The sequence below is a fragment of the Heteronotia binoei genome, chromosome 2 (assembly GCF_032191835.1).
Source record: "Heteronotia binoei isolate CCM8104 ecotype False Entrance Well chromosome 2, APGP_CSIRO_Hbin_v1, whole genome shotgun sequence".
NCBI classification, from domain to species: domain Eukaryota; kingdom Metazoa; phylum Chordata; class Lepidosauria; order Squamata; family Gekkonidae; genus Heteronotia; species Heteronotia binoei.
Window position 1 is genome coordinate 131,914,866 of NC_083224.1, and position 23,000 is coordinate 131,937,865.

At 42.3% G+C, this 23,000-nt stretch overlaps 1 protein-coding gene across 1 annotated transcript in view; it reads right to left on the reverse strand.

The window, feature by feature from the left end:
* ERICH3 (glutamate rich 3) overlaps nucleotides 1–23,000 on the reverse strand; it is a 132,356-nt gene that overhangs the window by 2,254 nt on the left and 107,102 nt on the right. The window contains exons 14-20 of the mRNA XM_060232026.1: nucleotides 13,999–14,133; nucleotides 7,705–9,080; nucleotides 7,408–7,569; nucleotides 6,823–6,975; nucleotides 6,229–6,288; nucleotides 5,971–6,093; nucleotides 4,322–5,346 (exon numbers count right to left, since the gene is read on the reverse strand). Coding sequence (XP_060088009.1) covers nucleotides 4,330–5,346; nucleotides 5,971–6,093; nucleotides 6,229–6,288; nucleotides 6,823–6,975; nucleotides 7,408–7,569; nucleotides 7,705–9,080; nucleotides 13,999–14,133 — 3,026 coding nt within the window. The 3' untranslated portion in view covers nucleotides 4,322–4,329. The remainder of the gene's footprint in view (nucleotides 1–4,321; nucleotides 5,347–5,970; nucleotides 6,094–6,228; nucleotides 6,289–6,822; nucleotides 6,976–7,407; nucleotides 7,570–7,704; nucleotides 9,081–13,998; nucleotides 14,134–23,000) is intronic.

The window sequence follows — 23,000 nt, forward strand, 5'->3', positions numbered from 1 at the left end:
TGCCTTTAAAAAGAACATATTGTTTTAAAATATGTTCTTGTATATACAGAGCTTGCCTTCAGTCACACAGTGAGGATCCTGCTGCTTTCCTTCAGGACAAGAATGAGTATTACTTTGCCAGCCAAGATACCACTTTTGCTTTGTCATAATTACTAATGGAGAGGCTAAATAAGTCTGTGTAGTTGCTTTTGAGGTTTTTTTTTTAAAAAAAACTTGGAATGGCTTCCTTTGTTTGAGTATGAGCACTCCAACACAGATTACTTTGTCTGACAAAAATGTCAGCCTGCAAGTAAAACTTTCACAGATGAAAACAGGGACATACATGTGAAGCCCTCTCCCAATTCTCATAGTGAGGTTGGGTTGCCAGTCTCCAAGTGGGGACTGGAGATCTCCCACTTGTCTGCCTCTTTCAGTTTTTCTGCCACTGGCTTTTACCCCTCAAGTTTAGTTTTGCAGAGAGTAACTAAACTGGTGCCAGGACAGGCCCCTAGCCATAAAATTTTAGAGGGGGGGCAGGGGATAAAATGTTAGAGGGGACACGGGGCATAAAATGATATCACAAACTTACAAAAACCTGGGCAGCCTGCTCCCGTTGAGCCATCATGGTGGTACTCCGCGAGTGTGTGCACCAGTGTGTTTATGAGTGAGAAAGCTGCTGGAGAGCGAGAGAGCTGGCATGAGAGCAGGGGAGGCAGCACAAGAGCAGGGAAGGCGGCACGAGACGAGAGCTGGGAAGGCGGGAAGCAAGAAGAGAGCAGAGAAAGGTGGGTGGCAGGAGAGAAGAGCTGGGAAAGGCAGGGCATGAGAGGAGAGCTGGGAAAGGCAGGCAGCAAGACGAGAGCAGGGAAAGGCAGGTGGGGCATGAGAGGAGAGCTGGGAAAGGCAGGCACAAGAGGAGAGCTGTGAAGCCAGGTGGCAAGATGAGAGCAGGGAAAGGCGGGCAGCAAGATGAGAGCTGGGAAAGGTGGGCAGGCATGAGAGGAGAGCTGTGAAGCTGGGTGGCGAGATGAGAGCTGGGAAAGGCAGGGAGGCATGAGAGGAGAGCTGTGATGCCGGGTGGCAAGTCAAGAGCAGGGAAAGGCAGGCAGCAAGACAAGAGCTGGGAACGGCAGGTGCGCACAAGAGGAGACCTGTGAAGCCAGGTGGCGAGACAAGAGCTGGGATGGCAGGTGGCAGGAGAGTAGAGCTGGGAAGCTGGGTCGTGAGATGAGAGCTGGGAAAGGCACGAGAGGAGAGCTGGGAGGCATCAAGTGACTTGCAGCACTGCTGCCACCCCCTCGCAGCACCTGGGACAACTTGCACCCTCTGCGTCCCCCCTAGATCTAGCTCTGCATATAACATGCTGTTTGTTACCTTCACACTTGAGGGGAGACAGATGGGGCATTGTAAAGGAATCTCAGTTGACCCTGTACACTTGGCTTGTTGTTCCTGGTTTGTCTCAAAATGTCTACATCATGTTATATGCTGATTTGTTTTACTGCCCCATCTATAAATTTGAATGGCTTTCTTCCATTTCATTGTAACTGAAGAAGCATGTGTGCACACAAAATTTCATACCTTGAATAAAACTTTATTGGTCTTAAAGGTGCCACTGGACTCTAACTTTACTCCCCCCTCCATGTCATTTTAACAACTTGAAATATCCCAAGGAATTCCATTTGTCCCACTGAAGACTCCACATATGCTGATAGTGCTGGCAGAGAGACTGCCATGTAGCTTGTTCCAGCCACTGCTGCAACAGTGACTTAAGAGGCAATGGCCAGTGTGAAGCAAAAGATCTAGGGAGAGGTGCTGTGCTCATCTGGCTGATTGCTCACCAGCCTGCCTCACACAGCCTACTCCATCCCAAGCAGCTAAGCAAGAGCAGCTCCCTTTATCCTCACACTGCTGGCAACTGCTTGCAGATCCATGCATCAGGCATGAAGGGGGGGGGGGGGGGTGCTGTGCTCACCAGCCTGCTCACTTAGCTAGCCCTGTCCCAACCACGCCATGCAGCAGCCCTTACTATCTAATTGCTGACCAGGGCCTGTGGCTCCACGCACCAAGCACAAAGGAGGGAGGGGGCCCTGGGCAGATCCTTCTGTTGTCTGTTCCTTTACTCTTCTTTTTTTTACAGATGACGGATGAGTCAATATAGGTCAATGGAGGTGGTGAGGCAAACAATGCAGCACTGGATGGCAGCCCGCCCACCCCCCCCGCCCCGTCACATATTAACCCAGTGTGTATGCTGAATATAAAAGGCTGTGGAGGCCCAATCCTTTATTTGCCCAGAGCCCTAGAATCAAAAAGACTGTCCTTGCCAATGGGGAAATGCCACATATGAGACCACTTCACATCAGAAGAATTGGGGGAGAGGGGTACTGATCTGAAGCAGGCCCCTGCAGATGTGGGAACTACATTCCTAGCTGCTAACTCCCAGCAAATGTCTGACTGAAAACGTCTTCACCATGGACCCAGACTCAACATGAGGACTGTGCAACATGGAGTCAGGCCTTGTAGGAATTTGACAGCATTGCTGATACTCTGGAAAGCAGAGGAGGGAGAACCGTGAAAGAAGAGAATGTTGCATATTAAATTGTTTTGATGAAAAGTAGTGGCCTGACTTAGCCTTCATTCCTTCAACAACACTGCCATTTTAATCTTGTAAATATCAAGCCACAGAATGGTACTTGGTGTGGTTCTGCAGCTGGAAGTCCAGCCTGTATGCTGCCTGGAGGGGAGCCATATAGAAACTCTCTCTCTGTCTCTCTATCTATCTATCTAAAAGCTCATCTGAGCTCTTTTGGGAAAGAGCATTGGGGTACATATATACATAAGGACCCAATGAAGCCAAGCCAAGTCTCACTGATTCTTTCAGAGGGTTTAGTACAGAGGTGTCGAATTCATTCATTAGGAGGACGAGATCTGACATAAATGTCACTTTGTTGGGCCAGGTCATGTGTACCATAAAATGTACCATAAACTATCAAACATATAAACTTTATACAGATGATTTCAGATGCTGAATGACAACAGCAGACATGATTGGATTATGTATGATATGCAGAGGGGTAGCAGATGTTGAGATATCAGCACTGGTATTGAGACAGGAAACCTAGGTTACAGTTTGGTACAGGAGGATTCAGTCCAGGAGGATGGTAAAGTATAAACGGAAATAAGTCTGAACAGTGAGCAGTGACTCACAAAAGCACATACCCTGCCACAAATTTTGTTAGTCTTTAAGGTACTACTGGACTCTTACCCCTTCTACTGCTATTAGAAACCACAACATTCCAAAACCAGTGAGGGAACATTTTAACCTTCCAGGGCAGTCAGTTGCTGACCTTAGAGCAGCAGGTCTCCTACAAAGGAATTTCAAAGGGAGATTAGAGAAACTGCTGAATCGCAACTGCTCATAAAAATCAAGACAATGCATCTTCCTGGAGTGAATGAAGACTTAGGTTTTTTCATTCACTACCAATGTCTGCTGTTGTCATTTGGCATCTGAAATCACTTCAGTCTCCAAGATATAAGGACAGATGGACTCACATTCTAGCTGTACCTGAATAAGTGAGCAGTGACTCATTGAAGCTCATGCCCTGCCACAAATTTTGTTAGTCATTAAGAGGCTACTGGACTCTTGCTCTCTTCCACTAATAAAGAATGCAAGATGTGCTCTTAGGTTTCTTTCTCCCCCTTTGTTAAAACTGGAAAGGGGGGAAAGTGCCGTAAGATTCCTCCCTTTTTCCCTCTCCCTCTCTCTGGCTTTCTTTCCCTCCTTCCCCTTGAAGAAGCGTGCAGGCACATAAAAGCTTATACCTGGAATCTTCTTAAAAGTGCTACGGACTCTCTCACCTTCTCTCTGGCATGCTTTCTGAAAAAGTGTGCAAGTATATGAAAGCTTATATCTGAAATAAAAAGTTGTTGGTCTTGAAAGTGCTACGGGACTCTCTCACTTTCTCTCTCTTTCCGTTTCCCTCCTCAAAGGAGGAGGGGAGGAGCCCTCAGCCAATCGAGAGGTTCAGATTTCTTTCTCTTCTCTTTGAAGCAGGAAATAGGAGAGACTGGGCAAAAGCCAGCTCCAGTGTTGGAAACAAGAACAGAAAGTAGGTAGCAGCAACCTGATTAGAACCCTATAGGGGCCAGATCCATACCGTAAACCATATGTTTGACACCTCTGGATTAGTATATGTACCTTTCCACTGAAATCAATGGGGCTAAAAGTGCTTGTCCTTAGCTGGACTGTGCTCTCTGTTCCAGGGGAAGAATACTCTCCCCACTAGGCCAGCGCAACCTCTTCAATATGCCTACAGTCATTCTTTAGAAACAGGTGCACACTCACCTTCACCATTAGTTCCTGTCTTCTATGTCAGAGGATATACGAGCCTCCAGATAGATCATTCGTGCAGTGATGTTTTGTTGCTGCTCAGTTTCAGAGTCTTTTGTGTTGACAGGAAAGTTTTCTGCCACTGGCCAATTTTGTGTTTGAGATTCTTCCTGTTTTATTTGGCTCTTTCCACTTTTGTCTTTTTCCTCCAAATGGATTACTTTCCTAAGCTCTTTGGTTTCTCTCTCCTCAGAGTTGTCACTCAGAGAAATCTGCCTTTCTACTGTAGGCACAAAAATGTCCTCCCTTTTGATATCCTCATGAGATGACATCTGTTCAACTAAATCTTCAAATCCATCTTTCATAGCTTCCACACTAATCTGTGATACTTCAGTGATTAACTTTTGTATCCCAAACAACAGTGCTTCCTCTACATACTTTACAGGGATTAGTTCTTCTCCCATCCTTTCTTCTTCAGTTCCTGCTTCCTCAGCTTCTTCCTTATCCTCAACAGGAACCATTTCATTCTGCAACAGTGCATCAACTGATGTTTCTGCTCTTAATGTGTCTTCAGATGTTTCCACTTCATCTTGGAGTCTTGCTTCATTACCCTTTCTGCTTTCTTGGCTCTCTTCTCCAGCCCCTAAAACTACTTGTGCAGATGATCCAGATACTTGCTTTGCATCTGTTACCATCTCTGCAGTTACAGCGTCTATTTTTTGTATGCTCACATCAGAAACTATTTGTCCTTTAGGTCTTGCATCTACAGACAGCGCTTCTCCATTTGTATATGGGTGTTCAACTTCCAGTTTTCTTTTAAGTACCACACTTCCCCTTGCCTCTGCCTCCTCAGTATCCACCTCCCCATCAACTACCTCTCTTTTCAGCCCTGTGTCTTCAGCTTGCACCTTTCCTTTAAGTACCATCTTTTTCCCCGCCTCTGCCTCCTCAGCATCAACCATCCCTTTAAATGACTCCTCTTTTTCTATCTCTGATTCTTCAACCTCAGCCTTCCCTTTAAGTACCATCTTTCTTTCTGCCTCTACAGCTTCTGCCTTCTTTTTAATCACCAATACCATTTCCACCTCTGCTTCTTCAACTTCCGCCTTCCATTTACTCCCAGCTTCTCTTTGTGTCTCTGCTTCTTCAGCTGCTTCATACCCTTTAAGTACCCCTTTCCTTCCTTCCTTTGTCATTCCAGCTTCTGCCTTCCTTTTAAACACAACCTCTCCTTCCTTCCCTGACTCATCACCATCAGCCTCTCCTTCTTGCTGCATGTTCATTATTATTTCTTCAGCCACTATCGCTACAGCTTCTGGCTCAATTGCATCTTCAGACTCTACAGCTTCTGCCTTCTGTTTAACCACCACCTCTCTTTCTTCAACTTCTGTCTTCCATTTAATCCCAGTTTCTCTTTGTGTTTCTGCTTCTTCAGCTTCCTCATACCCTTTAAGTACACGTTTCCTTCCTTCCTTTGTCATTCCAGCTTCTGCCTTCATTTTAACCACAACCTCTCCTTCCTTCCCTGACTCTTCACCATCAACCTCTCCTCGCTGTGTGTTCATTATTATTTCTTCAGCCACCATCACTACAGTTTCTGACTCAATTGTGTATTCAGACTCTACAGCTTCTGCCTTCTGTTTAACCACCACCTCTCTTTCCACCTCTGCTTCTTCAACTTCCGCTTTCCATTTACTCCCAACTTCTCTTTGTGTCTCTGCTTCTTCAGCTTCCACATAACCTTTAAATACCCTTTTCCTTCCTTCCTTCATCACTTCAGCTTCTGCCTTCCTTTCAACCACAACTTTTCCTTCCTTCCCTGACTCTTCATCATCAACCTCTCTTTCTCGCTGCGTGTTCATTATTATTCCTTCACCCACCACCACTATAGCTTCTGGCTCAATTGCATCTTCAGACTCTACAGCTTCTGCCTTCTGTTTAACCACCACCTCTCTTTCTACCTCTGCTTCTTCAACTTCCATCTTCCATTTACTTCCAACTTCTCTTTGTCGCTCTGCTTCTTCAACTTCCTCATACCCTTTAAATACCCTTTTCCTTCCTTCCTTTGTCACTTCAGCTTCTGCCTTCCTTTCAACCACAACCTCTCCTTCCTTCCCTGACTCTTCATCATCAACCTCTCTTTCTCGCTGCGGGTTCATTATTATTCCTTCAGCCACCATCACTATAGCTTCTGGCTCAATTGCATCCTCAGACTCTATAGCTTCTGCCTTCTGTTTAACCACCACCTCTCTTTCCACCTCTGTTTCTTCAACTTCTGCTTTCCATTTACTTCCAACTTCTCTTTGTGTCTCTGCTTCCTCATACACTCTAAGTACCCTTTTCCTTCCTTCCTTTGTCATTCCAGCTTCTGCCTTCCTTTTAACCATAACTTCTCCTTCCTTCCCTGACTCTTCACTATCAACCTCTCCTTCTTGCTGCATGTTCATTATTATTCCGTCAGCCACCATCACTATAGCTTCTGGCTCAATTGCGTCTTCAGACTCTACAGCTTCTGCCTTCTGTTTAACCACCACCTCTCTTTCCACCTCTGCTTCTTCAACTTCCGCCTTCCATTTACTCCCAACTTCTCTTTGTGTCTCTGCTTCTTCAGCTTCCTCATACCCTCTAAGTACCCTTTTCCTTCCTTCCTTTGTCATTCTAGCTTCTGCCTTCCTTTTAAACACAACCTCTCCTTCCTTCCCTGACTCTTCACCATCAACCTCTCTTTCTCGCTGCGTGTTCATTATTATTCCTTCAGCCACCATCACTATAGCTTCTGGCTCAATTGTGTCTTCAGACTCTACAGCTTCTGCCTTCCGTTTAACCACCACCTCTCTTTCCACCTCTGCTTCTTCAACTTCCGCCTTCCATTTACTCCCAACTTCTCTTTGTGTCTCTGCTTCTTCAGCTTCCTCATACCCTCTAAATACCCCTTTCCTTCCTTCCTTTGTCATTCCAGCTTCTGCCTTCCTTTTAACTACAACCTCTCCTTCCTTCCCTGACTCTTCACCATCAACCTCTCCTTCTTGCTGCATGTTCATTATTATTCCATCAGCCACCATCACTATAGGTTCTGGCTCAATTGCGTCTTCAGACTCTACAGCTTCTGCCTTCTGTTTAACCACCACCTCTCTTTCCACCTCTGCTTCTTCAACTTCCGCCTTCCATTTACTCCCAACTTCTCTTTGTGTCTCTGCTTCTTCAGCTTCCTCATACCCTCTAAATACCCCTTTCCTTCCTTCCTTTGTCATTCCAGCTTCTGCCTTCCTTTTAACTACAACCTCTCCTTCCTTCCCTGACTCTTCACCATCAACCTCTCCTTCTTGCTGCATGTTCATTATTATTCCATCAGCCACCATCACTATAGGTTCTGGCTCAATTGCGTCTTCAGACTCTACAGCTTCTGCCTTCTGTTTAACCACCACCTCTCTTTCCACCTCTGCTTCTTCAACTTCCGCCTTCCATTTACTCCCAACTTCTCTTTGTGTCTCTGCTTCTTCAGCTTCCTCATACCCTCTAAGTACCCTTTTCCTTCCTTCCTTTGTCATTCCAGCTTCTGCGTTCCTTTTAACCTCAACCTCTCCTTCCTTCCCTGACTCTTCACCATCAACCTCTCCTTCTTGCTGTGTGTTCATGGTTATTTCTTCAGTCACCATCCCTATAGCTTCTGGCTCAATTGTGTCTTCAGTAAATAACTCTTCTTTCTTAGTTACCAGCTTACTTTCTGGACCTGACATTTCAGATTTTAGCACCTGTTCCATCAATTCCTCTTCAATTTCTTCTTCCAGAGGTTGCATTAGATTCTCTTCTTCCTGTGCAAGTTTGTTAACCAATAGCTTGCCTTTAACTGCATCTCCTTCAGCATTTGGCTTATCTCCTTTCTCCTCTCTTTCAGTTGTCACTTTTGCCCCATGGTCCTTATTTTTTTCTTCTGTTAGTGAAGTGCCCCTTTCAGTTTTCCAATCCAGTAAGGGGTCTTCCATCCAGGTGTTTAGTTTTTCTAGTGCTGTATCTTCACCGGTAGACAGAATTTGCATTTTGCTGACTTCTTGAGATGTTTCTTCTAATTCTTCTTCTGTTAGGCATGAATCTACTTGATCAGATGAAACTTCCTCCACAAGACCATCCCGACCAAGTACTGACACTTCTGAGACAACTTCCTTTTTGTGTATGGTGATAATATCTACCTCCAGTTGTGCCTTCACAATGGAATCATTTTTCAGTTCTATATTTACATATTCAACTCTCTCTAAAAACCTGCTTTCTGTAATGTTATTTTCTATTACTTTTGCTTTCCCCCCAGGCTCTCTCTCATTAGCCATTAACCCATCGGTGAACTTATTGCCCTCTACTTCCTTTGTCTCTACCTGGTAACCCTCCAACATCTCCTCTCTTTTACAAGCTCTGTCTCCTAATACCGTCCCCTTCAGCTTGTCCACTTGCACCTTCCCCTCATATGGTTCTCCTTCTTCATATATTATGTCTTTCTCTGTATTGTCCATTTCCAGAACCGATTCAACTATTGCTTTTTTCTTCAGTTCTGTCACTTCTATCTGTAGCTCATTCTTTACTGCCTGCATCACTGGCAGAACTGCAACATTTTTGGCTGATAATTCTTCCAGAGCTGCTTCTTTGAGGCCTTCCTCAGCTAAAAGTTCCTCTTCCTCAAATGTTCTTTCCTTGCCCACGATCTCCTTATCTTGTTCTGTTTGTATCGCAGCCTTATGTGATTCAAGCATTTTCAACTCTTCTGCTGAGGATGCTCCATCTGACGCTAGTAAAATAATCACAGAATGAATTGTAATTGTGATAAATGTTATCAGTATCAGGGTTTTGTTTTGTTTTTTTTTAAAAAAACATTTTGTTATGAGAGATCTCATATTTTTCACCCTTCCTTTTAGATAGTAGTTTAGTCATGCTGTCTCATTTGATGAGGCCTACTTTGTCTGGCTCTGCTTTCTATTAATTATAAACTATGATCAGGTTTATGTTGGGTAGTGAACCTTGTACATAAGCTCAACTGAAACTTCTCCTATAAAGTTGGCTAACACTTCCACACACCAAGAGCCACAATGGCTTCCAATCTGACACCTCAGTACCTGAATCAAAAGTGCAGCAATAAATGTTAGGGAAAGAATACAAAAAGTAACTACATCTGTCTTACACACATTTACTTTGTAGTGCTGGTTTGACCAGCTGCTGTTTTCAGTAGTTCTTTTTTCTCTCTCAGTTTACCAAACTTGCTTGTCCTACTGGTATATTTTAATGATGCTAGGACATTATTGATTTTAATACTGATTTCTATTGTTTAATAGCTGCTATGATTTTTAATGGACTTTTTATTTTGCTGGTGTTATATTGTGTGTCTTTCGATATTATTGACATATGCAAACAGCTAATAGATGGGGCACAAACATTTTAAATACATAATGCATATTTTTATGCTATAAATCTTTTCTGGCTATTAATCATAACTGTCCATGATCCCCCAATCCCAAGCTCAGGGCAGTGTACAGTGGTCTCCCTTTGTCATTTCCTCCTCATAACAACCCAGTGAGGTAGGTGAGCCAGCATCGTGTAGTAGTTTAGAGTTGTGGACTCTCATCTAGAAAACCAGGTTTGATTCCCCACTCTTCCACATGGAACATACTGGGTGACCTTGGGCCAATTACAGTTCTCTCAGAACTCTCTCAGCCCATCTACCTCACAAGGTGACTGTTGTAGGGAGAGCAAATAACTGGATATAACTTCTGCCATTGATTTCTTAAGGATCACTTTTTTTATCAATGCCATTTTTCTTAAGGTGAGATACTCTAAAACACTTAGACTGATTCCTCACTAGCCTTTGTCCAGATTTCCTGCCCCCTTTCCCCACAGCTCTTCTGTCCAGTTTTGCACACTCTGCGACAGGGCTGTGACTTGCTCCACCTCTTTCCCAAGCTCCATCCACGGCTTCAGGATTCTCTGAAAACCAGGATCCTGAAATGGTGGAGTGAACTTGGGAAAGAGGTAGGGAAGTTACGACCCCACAGCAGTGTGTGCAAAACTGGGCAAAAGAGCCATGGGAAAAAGGAGCACGAGATCGGAACAAAGTCTAGTGAGGAATCAGCTGGAAACACTCATTAATTGCATTCAATAAATTATGCTATAAAAGTTGATGACAGGTTGTTTTTTTTAAAAAAAACATACTGGAATCTACAAGGAGATCTGGCTTATGCGCTTGCATAATTTAAACACTTTGCGGCAAAAATTTTAGGAGCTGAAGTGCTGATGGCATCCATCTAGGGCTTTATGTGTGACATTCACTGAACAATGCAATCAAACCAGACAAATCTTGGAGTCAAAAAGCTACATCTGGGAGGAACAGAGCTGAATAAAGTGGTTATAATTTAGCCAGAAGAATAAGAAGAAAAAGAGCTTTCCTAAGAAATGTAGCTTTTGCCTGGTAACAAAAATGTTTATAGGAGCAATTAAATTTGAACACTATTGTGCAAAGGGGTTGAAAAGCATGTAAGCCTTTCAGGTATGCCACTAAAAGATTATTTTTCATTTCCATGACTTTCCCTGATCAATATTTGTCAGTTTTCCTGACCACCATTCAAATATAACCACAAGTTAAAAAATGAATAGGTCGTGTTGCATTAATGCAAGGTTTAATGAAATGTTCCACTCTACAACTACACAAGTCTGCAAAAATATTTGTCAAAGTAACTGCAAAAGTAACTGCAAAAATAACTGCAAAAATATTTGTCAAAGTAAGAGATTTAATATCAGCTTCTTTCAACTAACTGCAGCAACACCTTTTTTGCAATTGCACCAAAAATTACACCAAGATTCAAACTTCAATTCAAGCAAACTCTGAATGCTAACAAGTAGGAACTTTCCAAAGCTGTAATAAGCAGATTAGCAGCAAGAAAGGAGAAGAAGAAGTTGATATTGGATTTATATCCCGCCCTCTCAGAGTGGCTCACAATCTCCTTTATCTTCCTCCCCCACAACAGACACCCTGTGAGGTGGGTGGGGCTGCAGAGGGCTCTCACAGCAGCTACCCTTTCAAGGACAACCTCTGCCAGAGCTATGGCTGACCCAAGGCCATTCCAGCAGGTGCAAGTGGAGGAGTGGGGAATCAAACCCGGTTCTCCCAGATAAGAGTCTGCACACTTAACCACTACACCAAACTGGCTCTCTGGAGGTGGAGTTTCTGCAATCTAGAGAAGCAGACAACCCTTAATTGCAACCTTTATGCATGGGAGAAGTCAGGAAAGAGGGTGAAAGAGCTAGTACTCTGTAAACTCCAGCAGAAACAAAATTTACTTTCCATGGTGCAGAGTAGAAAGTGCTAGTTGTCTGTGAAATCCAACAGCGGCAAAACTCATTTCGGTTTAGCAGGAGACAAAATGTCCATTCCATACATAAGCATGACCCAAAAACATGTTTCTCTTTATATGTAAGTTAAATGCAGTACTAGCAGGTAGGGATGAAAATAATTAGATGTTTAAAGTTTGTATATTTTGCTAAAAGTTTAAACTAGCCTTGTTTTGCAAATGCTACAGGCAGACCTTGGAAATCATGCAGGGACAGAGCTCAACAAACACATTAGGTGTTTGCTGTGGGTGGAGTTGAGAAAAAGGTGGAGCTGGGAAAGAGCGTCACTAAGTTTTACTTGTATTCTGCTACTTCTCTATTTCAGTTGCTACAAGAACAGATCCTGCTCTTGCAGCAGCAGGTCAAAAATCCACTGCTTGAATATATGTTAATCACAATTTCCCTGACTTCCCCTGACTTCAGACCAATTTCCCTGACCAATTTGCATTTCCCTGGCTTTCGAGAAAGTGGCAACCCTCCCTTTGTGCCTCATCTTCAGATCAACCATCAAAGAAAGGCATGTATGCCATGTAAGTCAAAGCTTTATAAAGGAATATGGGTAACTAAGGGACACACTAGAGGTGGCAGGGGATGTACAACTACTGTCCACCTGCCTCTCTAACCCATATTTCTTCATAGAATCTAGTAAATGGCAACCTGTGACCTTATGTCATTATGCTCAAAAGTTGTCTTCTTCACCACAGTTTACTCTTACTAGACATCACAGGGATAGAGACATACAGACAATCACACATATGCTTTACAAGGTGACCCTAGTTTCTTGATTCAAGCTAGAAAGGATATGTTAATAAAAGATGATACTGGATTTATACTCAGCCCTTCAGTCTGAATCTCTGAGACTTATAATCTCCTTTCCCTTCTTCCCCCACAACAAACACCCTGTGAGTTAGGTGGGACTGAGAGAGCTCTCCCAGAAGCTGCCCTTTCAAGGACAGCTCTGCAAGAGCTATGGCTGACCCAAGACCCATAAGCATAAGACAAGCCTTAATGGCCAAGTAAATAGTCCATGTAATCTTGCCACTCAGCAGTGGCCAGATGCTTTGAGGATGCATACAAGAAAGGCATTTGGTCAAGAGCTTCTCCTCTCCTCCAATATATGGTAGAAAGTGCATCAAGTCTCAGCTGACATGGCAACACCGTAGGGTTTTCAAGACAAGAGGCTTCCAGAAGCATTTTGTTTTTGCCTTGTATTCCTTGGAGGTCTCCCATCCAAACACTACCCCGGGCTGACAAGATCAGGCTAGCCTGGTCTATCCAAGTCAGGACCGCCTCTCTCAATATCCTGACTCTGAATAGAGAGAGTCTATAAAGCCACTGAGGCTAATAGCCACTGATAGACATTTCCTCAGTGAAACTAGGTAATCCCTTTCATAAAACTACTTAAGCAAGTAGCTAACTCCATCTTGGGCCAACAAATTATTGATGCAGTTGTGTGACCAAGTCCCATCTTCTGTATATCCTGAACCAACAGTCAATTGATTCCATTGGATATCTCTTCATTATGAGAAAGGTAGAAAAATCTCTATCCACTTCCTCTAAACACTCATAATAATATAAATCTGTACCCAGGGATTTTTTTCTTCTGGAAAATGAGGTGATGAAACTCTCAAGAGGAAAATGACAGAGAAACACATAGGTGCCCCTCAAGAACTTTTAAACATATTTTGAGAAATGTGTCTCCACAAAGAAGTTCCAGAATTCCATTCCACCACACTCCCTCAGAAAAAAGCCCTGCCTGTACCCAGTCTCCAAATATCTCCAAATCTGTTCTTTCTAAGGAAGGCACTGTAACTACCTGACCATTTTGGTTATCCCTTCTGGTATCCTTTCCATCTTATCCACCATTATTCATCTTGTCATGCAGTGTATAGCCACTGGAAAGTTTCTGGTTTTCAAGAGTTCATTCTCTGTTCATATAACACATTACCAAAGGCCACAAAATCCTGGACAGCATATTAGTCAAAATGACTAACATAAAAGTGCAATCTTATGGAGAGCTACTTCCAACGAAGTCCATTGATTTCACTGGGCTCAGACTAGAGGAACTCTGCAGATGATCCATAATGAGCTCCTCAATCCTGAGCAACATGCAAGAATTTTAAGGCAGGCTAGTTAATGTGGAAAAAGAATCCTGAAGATAAAATTTGAAAACCACTACTTCAGGATAATTTTAAATGGAGGTTATTCATTGACCCAATTACACCTGAGGAAAGAAAGAAAATAAAAGAAGGGAAAGATTATGAAACACATGGTTTAGAGATTTGTAACAATTCAAGCAGAGTCACCACTTTATCAGTTAACTTTACCTTCATTTTTATCTTGAGCAGAAATTGTGTTCTCTTCCTCCTCCTCTGTACTGGAATAACTATCTTCAGGTTCAGAGCTCAAAAGGTGATCTTTTTCACTGGCTTCTGCTATTTTCTCTTTGACCGATTTGAACTCTTCAAAAAATAGCACAACAATCACAAAACATGGAGCAAGAGAGAACAATTGGGACAAAATACCAATGACAAATGGGGTTCAGAATTACTCTACTGACAGTTAAGGGGTCAATTAAAATTCAACAACCTCCACCCACAAAGATGCATTAGGCACATCTGAAGCAAACCACATTTTGTATTTAATAAATGAAAGCTGCATGCAGCAGTATCTCGACCATGCAAAAGCAAAAACAAAAGCCAGCCACAAACACCACCAAGTCATTAAGTGATCTCCATTCAGGAATACTTTTAATTTACAAGCAACCAAAATAATTAGAAGGGGGGAGGGAGATTATTCCACTAAACATTAATTCAGGGCATTTTTAATACTAAACTCCCAAACACACTTCAGATATTTATTTCAATTCCTTAAACAAGTTAAATAGTTTGCAAGCCTCTTCTCATCTTGATGCATGGGCAGATCACAATGTTAATCCCTATGCAATAGCATACGAATATTTGATATTCCTAAATGCATAGAAATGATATCTATGCTTTTTCTATGTTGTTATCATATTCCTAATATGCCCATGACATAGTTTAAGGCTGTGCTAATATTTTCATCATAACCTCAGTGCTTATGTAATCAGGTTATTTACATTCCATCAGTTCTTAACAGAATATGTATTATTAATATTGCATTCCTATCAGCTTTGCAATTGCTATTCCCAAAACAAAACAAAAGATTTTTCTTCATCCATCCAAAATGACAAATAACAAGAAAACTGCTACGTGAAAGAAACAAACCTGTCTGGCATTCATGCTTATTTATTTATTTTTTAAAGGAAGTCTGAAGAGTCCTGCCTAGGTATAGATCTTATTAATGTAGTTTGGTGCTACGTTTTCCCCAAAATTGCTTTGACTACAAGTAATGTATCTTAGATATACTGCTTGCTAACTAAGGATGCTTTTACTCCAGTTTTGGCAATGTGACTGAAAACAAATTGGTCATTGCAATGTGGGACTTCAGACTGCAATATATCCTAAACATACTAGTCCAAAGCTAGCTCTAGTCAGGCATGCAGCTGCATGCAGGTAGTGACCCAAATGGGGATCCACAACTGTATTAGATGGTGCATCCAGCCAATTTAGGAAGGCCAGAGTGAAGTGCAGATACTCCAAATGGCCATCTGCATCCACATCAGCTGCACACATGAAAGGCTGCTTCTGTGGGTGGGTTTGGGCAAGCTGCTAGGAAGTAAGTGCCACAGAGCATTTGAGGTTAAGTAGTATGGGAAACCCCTGGAGCAATGGCAGTTTCATTAATTAAGATTACTATATTATGTTGCTTTTATGTATCTCTTCTCAGTTCTTTTTCTTTTGTGTCCCTTTCTTTTCCCTTTCACAATCTACATATTCAACCACTGTACCAGAAAACCGGAGAATAGCAAATGTTACACCGGTTTGTAAAAAGCAGTCCAAAGGTGAACAAGGGACCAATTAGTTAGCCTAATATCTGCCCCAGATAAATTAGTAGAAGCTGTAATCAAAGACAGAATCATTAGGCACATAACGGAACAAAGCCTGCTGAGGGAAAATTAGCATGGCTTCAGAGTAAGAGGAGGAAAGTTGGTTTTATGTGCCGCCCTTCACTAACCAAAGGAGTCTTGGAATGACTTACAATCACTTTCCTTTCCTTGCCCCACAACAGACATCCTTGTGTGGTAGGTGGAGTTGAGAGAGCTCTGAGAGAACTGTGATTGATCCAAGGTCACCCAGCTGGTTTAATGTGGAAGAATGGGCAATCGAACCTGGTTAAAGTCTGCCACTCTTAACCACTACACCAAACTGGGGGGGAATTCTGTCTAATGTCTGTCACAGGCAAATTAGTAGATACTATAATCCAAAACAGAATGATTAGGCACATAGAGGAACAAAGCTTGCTGAGGGAAAAACAGCATGGCTTCTGCAAAGGGAAGTCCTGTTTCATCAACATTTTGAAGTTTTCTAAGAAAGCAAACAAGCATGTACACAATGGTTTCCCAGTAGACATTATATATTTGGACTTTCAAAAGGCTTTTTGCAAGGTACCTCATTAAAGACTCCTGAGTAAAATTTGCAGTTGAAGGATGAGGGGATTTTTTAAAAAAAATGAGTTTGAAATAATTAATTGGAAGCAAAGAGTAGGAATAAATGGACAGTCCTCATAATGGAGAGAAGTAAGCAATGGGGTCCCACAAAAGTCAGTATTAGAGTCACTACCATTTAATTTGTTCATAAATGATCTGGAACTAGAGGTGATAGTGTAGTGGCCAAGTTTGCAGATGATGTAAAATATTCAAGATGATAAAAACCAAGGGTGACTGTGAAGAGCTCCAGGAGGATCTGCACAAATTGGGTGAGTGGACAACAATGTGGCAAATGAAGCTGACTGCAGATAAGTGTAATGTGATGTACACAGGGACAAAAATTCCCAACTTCAAGTATAGGCTAATGGGGTTAAGACTGAGAGGGGAAAAGATCTTGGGGTAGGTAACTCACTGAAAGTGTCAGTACTGTGTGCTGCAATGGTGAAATAAGCAAACCCTACCTTAGGGATTATGAGGAAAGGAACTGAACATAAAGCAGTCAATATCATGATGCCCTTGTATAGATCTATGGTGTGCTCTCATTTGGAATACTGTGCAGTTCTGGTCACTATATCTCAAAAAGGATATCGCAAAGCTGGAAAAATTACAGAAGAGGTCAACCAAGATGACTGGAGTACCTTCCCCATGAAGAATGGTGCAAACCTCTGGAACTTTTTAGTTTAAAACATGCAAGATTTTAAAAAGACATGATAAAGTGGAAAGTGTTGACAAAGAAAACTTTTTCTCCCCTCACAAAATACTAGCACTCAAGGGCATCCAGTGAAGCTGATGTACACTATATTCAAGACAGACAAAAGGAAATACTTTTTTGAACAAATGATTAAAAAGTGAGTTCACTGCCAGAAGATGTAGTGATGGCCATAGGCACAGACAGCTTTAGGGGGGATTAGACAGATTCATAGAAGATATGTCTATCAGTGGCTACTATAGCCATGGTGACTAAAGAGAATCTCCACCTTCAGAAGCTGTAAACTTCTGAATACCAGTGCCAGGAGGAAACTTCAGGGAAAGGCAAGCCAAAGTCTCACATATTAGATTGCACTGCAACGTATCACTTCTAATTTTTCAGCACAAACAGTGAAGAAGAAAAAAATCACACCCGTCTAACATAAACTAGCCACTGTGTGAAACAGGACACTGGACTACATGGACCACTGATCTAGCAAAGCTCTTCTTGTGTTTCAAATGTCACAACTTCAATCTGGATCAAAAATCCTTGGGGTCAGTATATGGCATTTGAAAAAATCTTCAAGAAGGGGAAAAAAGAGGATCCGGGAAACTACCGACCCATCAGCTTGACTTCTATACCTGGAAAAGTTTTAGAACAAATCATCAAACAGTCGGTCCTGGAACATTTAGAAAGAATGGATGTGATTACTAAGAGCCAGCATGATTTTCTCAAGAACACATCATGTCAGACTAACCTGATCTCTTTTTTTGAGAAACTGACTTCCTTGCTGGATTGGGGGAATACTGTAGACATCGTTAATCTTGATTTCAGTAAGGCTTCTGATAAGGTTTCGCATACTATCCTTGTTGACAAGTTGGTAAAATGTGGTTTGGATCCTGTTACCATTAGGTGGATCTGTAACTGGCTGACAGATCGCACCCAAAGAGTGCTTGTGAATGGTTTCTCATCCTCTTGGAGAGGAGTGACAAGTGGAATGCCTCAGGGATCTGTCCTGGGATCTGTTTTGTTCAACATCTTTATCAATGATTTGGATGAAGGAATAGAGGGAATGCTTATTAAATTTGCTGATGATACTAAATTGGGAGGGTTAGCGAGCTGGTTGCAAGCTCCAAGAGTGATGTTTCCGGTAGGGCGTTGTTTCTGAAGGATGTCAAGTTGCTGGCGGGTAAGGTGGTCCTTACTGTCCGGCGATCTAAAACTGACCAGGTGGGCACGGGGACAGTGCTGGAGTTGGGTCCATGTTCGGAGGTGGAGCTTTGCCCAGTGGCCGCATTGGCCGACTATTTGGCTGTGCGGGGAGGCTGCGCGGGATTGCTGTTTTGTCATGCGGGAGGTAGTCCCCTGACAAAGCATCAATTTTGGACAGTGACATCAAAGGCCTTAGCCCTGTTGGGTTTATCTGGAATGAGGTTTGGTACCCATTCCTTTAGAATTGGGGCAGCTTCTACGGCTGCGGCCTTGGGTTATTCCACTTCGGCCATCCAACGCCTTGGTCGTTGGCGTTCCCAGGCTTATAAAGGTTATATTCGCCCCATGCTCCGCTAACGAGTTTTAGTGAGTAGCTGTGGGGGCTTTGAGGTTTGGTTTGTATAACTTGTTTGTTTCTTCTTTTTAGATGCTGTGGTTCCTGGCCGGAGGAGCAGAGTTCTCATCTGCGGGCACAGTTATGTGTTCTGGGTGGCACATCAAGCTCGGAGAACTGCTGTTGGCTCTCAGCTGGGGCTCAGCAAATATGTCACGATAGAGTGGAGGGGGCGCCATGGGCTTCAGTGGCCTGGCTTGCTCCCCCTTTTGTTTCACGGGTCTGGGGCCCCTCCTCCGCAGGTATTGATTATTCACCTGGGAGGAAACGATCTCGGGCTAATTAAAGGCAAGGCGTTGATTTTGCAGGCCCGGGATGATTTCAGGTACATAAGGAACAGATGGCCTGGTACCATTATAGTTTGGTTGGCCATGATTCCACGCTTGGAGTGGCGTTGTGCCTGGAATCCAGTTGGGTTGGAAAGGGCTCGTTACCGAGCGAATAAGGAAATTTGCAAGGTTTTGGAGGGTTGCTTGGGTCACTATTTGCCCCATCTGGATATTTCTAAGGAATGTCCCGACCTCTACAGAGGGGACGGAGTGCATCTCTCGGAAAAGGGTAATATGCTTTTCCTGAGAGATTTGTGGAAAGGGCTTTTGTTGGTTTTGGGTCTTTCTGTGGGTGCTAAGCCCTAAGTAGAGACTTGGCCTTAGTTGTGGCAGGTTCTACGGGGTTTATGGCACCAGGCGGCCTGGGCAGGACCGGTTAGGCTCCCCCTTTTGGGAAGTTAGGGGTCTGTCAGGATCTACCTTTGGTGTGGCCCGAGGTATGTGAATGCAGACTGTCCTGGAGACTCGATTGGATGGGTGCCTTTCGCTGAGACTCACGTCTGGTGTTTGGGCCCTCCAGTGCGAGCCTCCCTGCTGGGTCTGCCTAGCGGGAGCTGTGGGTCCGGGTCTCTCGCCCGCTGGAAAAGGCAGGGGAGCGGTCTGAGGAGACCCCTGGCCCTGACCTGGCCGCAGTTCGGTTGCCCTTGCCGATGTTGTTTATTTTAATAAAAGTGGCCCATAGTTTCACCAATCCAATTGTGACCGTCTCTTTATTCCGACTTGGGGGGCAATTAATCTTGATTTCAGTAAGGCTTTTGATAAGGTTTTGCATACTATCCTTGTTGACAAGTTGGTAAAATGTGGTTTGGATCCTGTTACCATTAGGTGGATCTGTAACTGGCTGACAGATCGCACCCAAAGAGTGCTTGTGAATGGTTTCTCATCCTCTTGGAGAGGAGTGACAAGTGGAATGCCTCAGGGATCTGTCCTGGGATCTGTTTTGTTCAACATCTTTATCAATGATTTGGATGAAGGAATAGAGGGAATGCTTATTAAATTTGCTGATGATACTAAATTGGGAGGGATTGCAAACACAGAAGAAGACAGAAACAGAATACAGGATGACCCTGACAGGCTAGAAAACTGGGCTAAAACCAATAAAATGAATTTTAACAGGATAAATGTAAAGTTCTGCATTTAGGTAGGAAAAATCCAATGCATGGTTATAGAATGGGGGGACTTGTCTTAGCAGTAGTATGTGTGAAAAGGATCTAGGGGTCTTAGTGGATCATACGCTGAACATGAGTCAACAGTGTAATGCGGTGGCTAAAAAAGCAAATGCAATTTTGGGCTGTATCAACAGAAGTATAATGTCACGTGATCACGTGATGTGATGGTATTGCTTTACTCTGCTCTGGTAAGACCTCATCTGGAGTATTGTGTTCAGTTTTGGGCACCACAATTTAAGAAGGATATAGACAAGCTGGAACGGGTCCAGAGAATGGCGACGAAGATGGTGAGAGGTCTGGTGACCAAGTCCTATGAGGAAAGGTTGAAGGAGCTGGGGATGTTTAGCCTGGAGAGGAGATGGCTGAGAGGTGATATGATCACCATCTTCAAGTACGTGAAGGGCTGTCATATAGAGGATGTTGTGGAATTGTTTTCTGTGGCCCCGGAAGGTAGGACCAGAACTAATGGGTTGAAATTAAATCAAAAGAGTTTTCGGCTCAACATTAGGAAGAATTTCCTGATCGTTAGAGCGGTTCCTCAGTGGAACAGGCTTTCTCGGGAGGTGATGGGCTCTCCTTCCTTGGAGGTTTTTAAACAGAGGCTAGATGGCCATCTGACAGCAATGAAGATCCTGTGAATTTAGGGGGAGGTGTTTGTGAGTTTCCTGCATTGTGCAGGAGGTTGGACTAGATGACCCTAGAGGTCCCTTCCAACTCTATGATTCTATGAGTTAATTCTTGATAAACATGATAAACACAAAATCAAGTTGTGGATATGAAAGATTGCTCTTTGTTTTCCATGGGAAAAATTTGGCCTAGAAGAATCAAAATGATGTTTCTTCTATCCACCCTTCAAAAATGCTTATGTAACTCCTGATTGCTGGCTGAGAGCCATGTAAACTTTATTGAGCTAAATGGTTTTTTTTAAAAAAATGCCTTGGAAGTACAGAAGCTTCATGCAGTATCCCCAGTCCTCCTTGTTTCCTGGTAAAAGGAAAATGCTGTTCAAACAAATTACAAAGATGATCTCACTCCAGTAGTAACAAAAGAAGGAAATTTTACTTACAAAACCATAAGCATATCTTACATGACATATTCATATGAGTACATTTAACTTATTGTGGACAGATTAACTTAAAAAAAGTTAACTTGCTACAGTTGCAAGCCCAGATAAGAGAATGAAGACAGGTCCTATATACGATGAAACAGAAAGCAAACAATGGCCAAAGATGCTTAACATCTAACTGATGAGAGGGTTGGGACCAAATACAAAGTGTACCTGAGAGCATTCTCTCTTAACCCTTTTCCTCCCTCATATCCTCTTGCATGCGGAGTTACAATATCCAACAATTACCCCATTTAACTGAGATCATAGATTACACTGTTCTTCAAAGTCCTATACTTTAATGTAATTAATAACAATGCCCACTTTTTTCTGACAGTGAAAAACTGAAATTACAATTTGTACTTGGTTTCCCAAATTTGCCATGACCTAAGCCACTTCCTCAATATATGCTCGATAGACAGATGGATTGATAGATAATATCAGTAGCCATCCAATATTTCACTCATTCCAACTAAAGCAGTAGAATTTAAAAATATTCCTTGCTAAGTGGTATGTTAATTTAAACCTATAACTATCAAACAACTGTTTAATTACCTTGTTCAGAAACCTGAGCTAAATAGAAATGATGATACCCTTTTAATCTCAAGTATGTGGCAGGCCATTAACTCAACCCACATGATTACTCCATGCTTCCATTTTGTATTAGAGCACTTAATCCTACATGCATACTTGTTCAATGGTTAATAACTTCATTCTTCAATGCTACTTAAATATTCATCTCATCTAACAGTCTAATCAGGAAGTTGCTCACATCGAGAACCCAGCATATGGATCAAGGGAAAGATTTCAAACAACTAAATACCTATAAATAATTCAACATAATAACTCACAACTGCATTTTTCAATTTTTTCTCTGTTACATACATAACAAATCATAAAGAAATGAAAAGCAATCCTGAACCAAGTTGTTTGCAAACAATTCCAGTTTTTATAACATTCTGCACATGCCAAACTATTTCATTCAGTGTAAAGCAATAAGAAACAAAACCATCAACATTATAGATCTCGCCACCAGAAGAATATAAAAATACAAATCATAAACGTTTGCATGACTTGTGGCACTCTTTCAAATCTGCATCACCACATTTTGCACACTGATTGGTATGAATCGATTCCCGAGTAGGATTTCACCATGATCTAAATAACACACATTTTATATTTTCTTGCCCTCCAAAGACATGATTGAAGACAAAAATAGCAGACAAAAGATTGAAGACAAAAATGTTACTATGATAAAGAAAAACAAAATTTAGAACATATATATCATTGCATTGGTAAAATCAAAGCTAAGAGTAGTTTATTGCACCCAAATAATAAAAATAAATCACTAAAAAATTATTTTGAGATATCATCAGCTATATGAGCCCATAAGAACTTTATACTGATCATATAAGTTTGATGCAATCATTCCTCAAAATTTTTCTATGTTCTGTAATAACCTTTCTAACTGAGATTTTAGAAGTGATAGCTATCAAGCCTGGGAACATTGCAAGCTCTGGATCCATTTGACGCAGATTGATCTCCTTCCTTCTAGGTAGGAAAGAATTCAGTTGTCACATCTGACTTGACAAACAGTAGTGATGGAGACAAGAGAAAGGCTAGCCAAAGCCTCACATATTAAATTGCACTGCAACACTTCACTTCTAATTATTCAGCACAAACAGTTGAAGAAGGAACAAAAATCACACCAGTCTAACATGATCATATTCAGACAAATCAAGAAATAGTAGTTCACATGCCATATCAAAAGATAACATGGAAACACAGCATTCCCATAAGAATAAAGGAAACAACACACTTGTACAGAACGGACCCCCACCACAGTTCTTAGTGGAGACCAT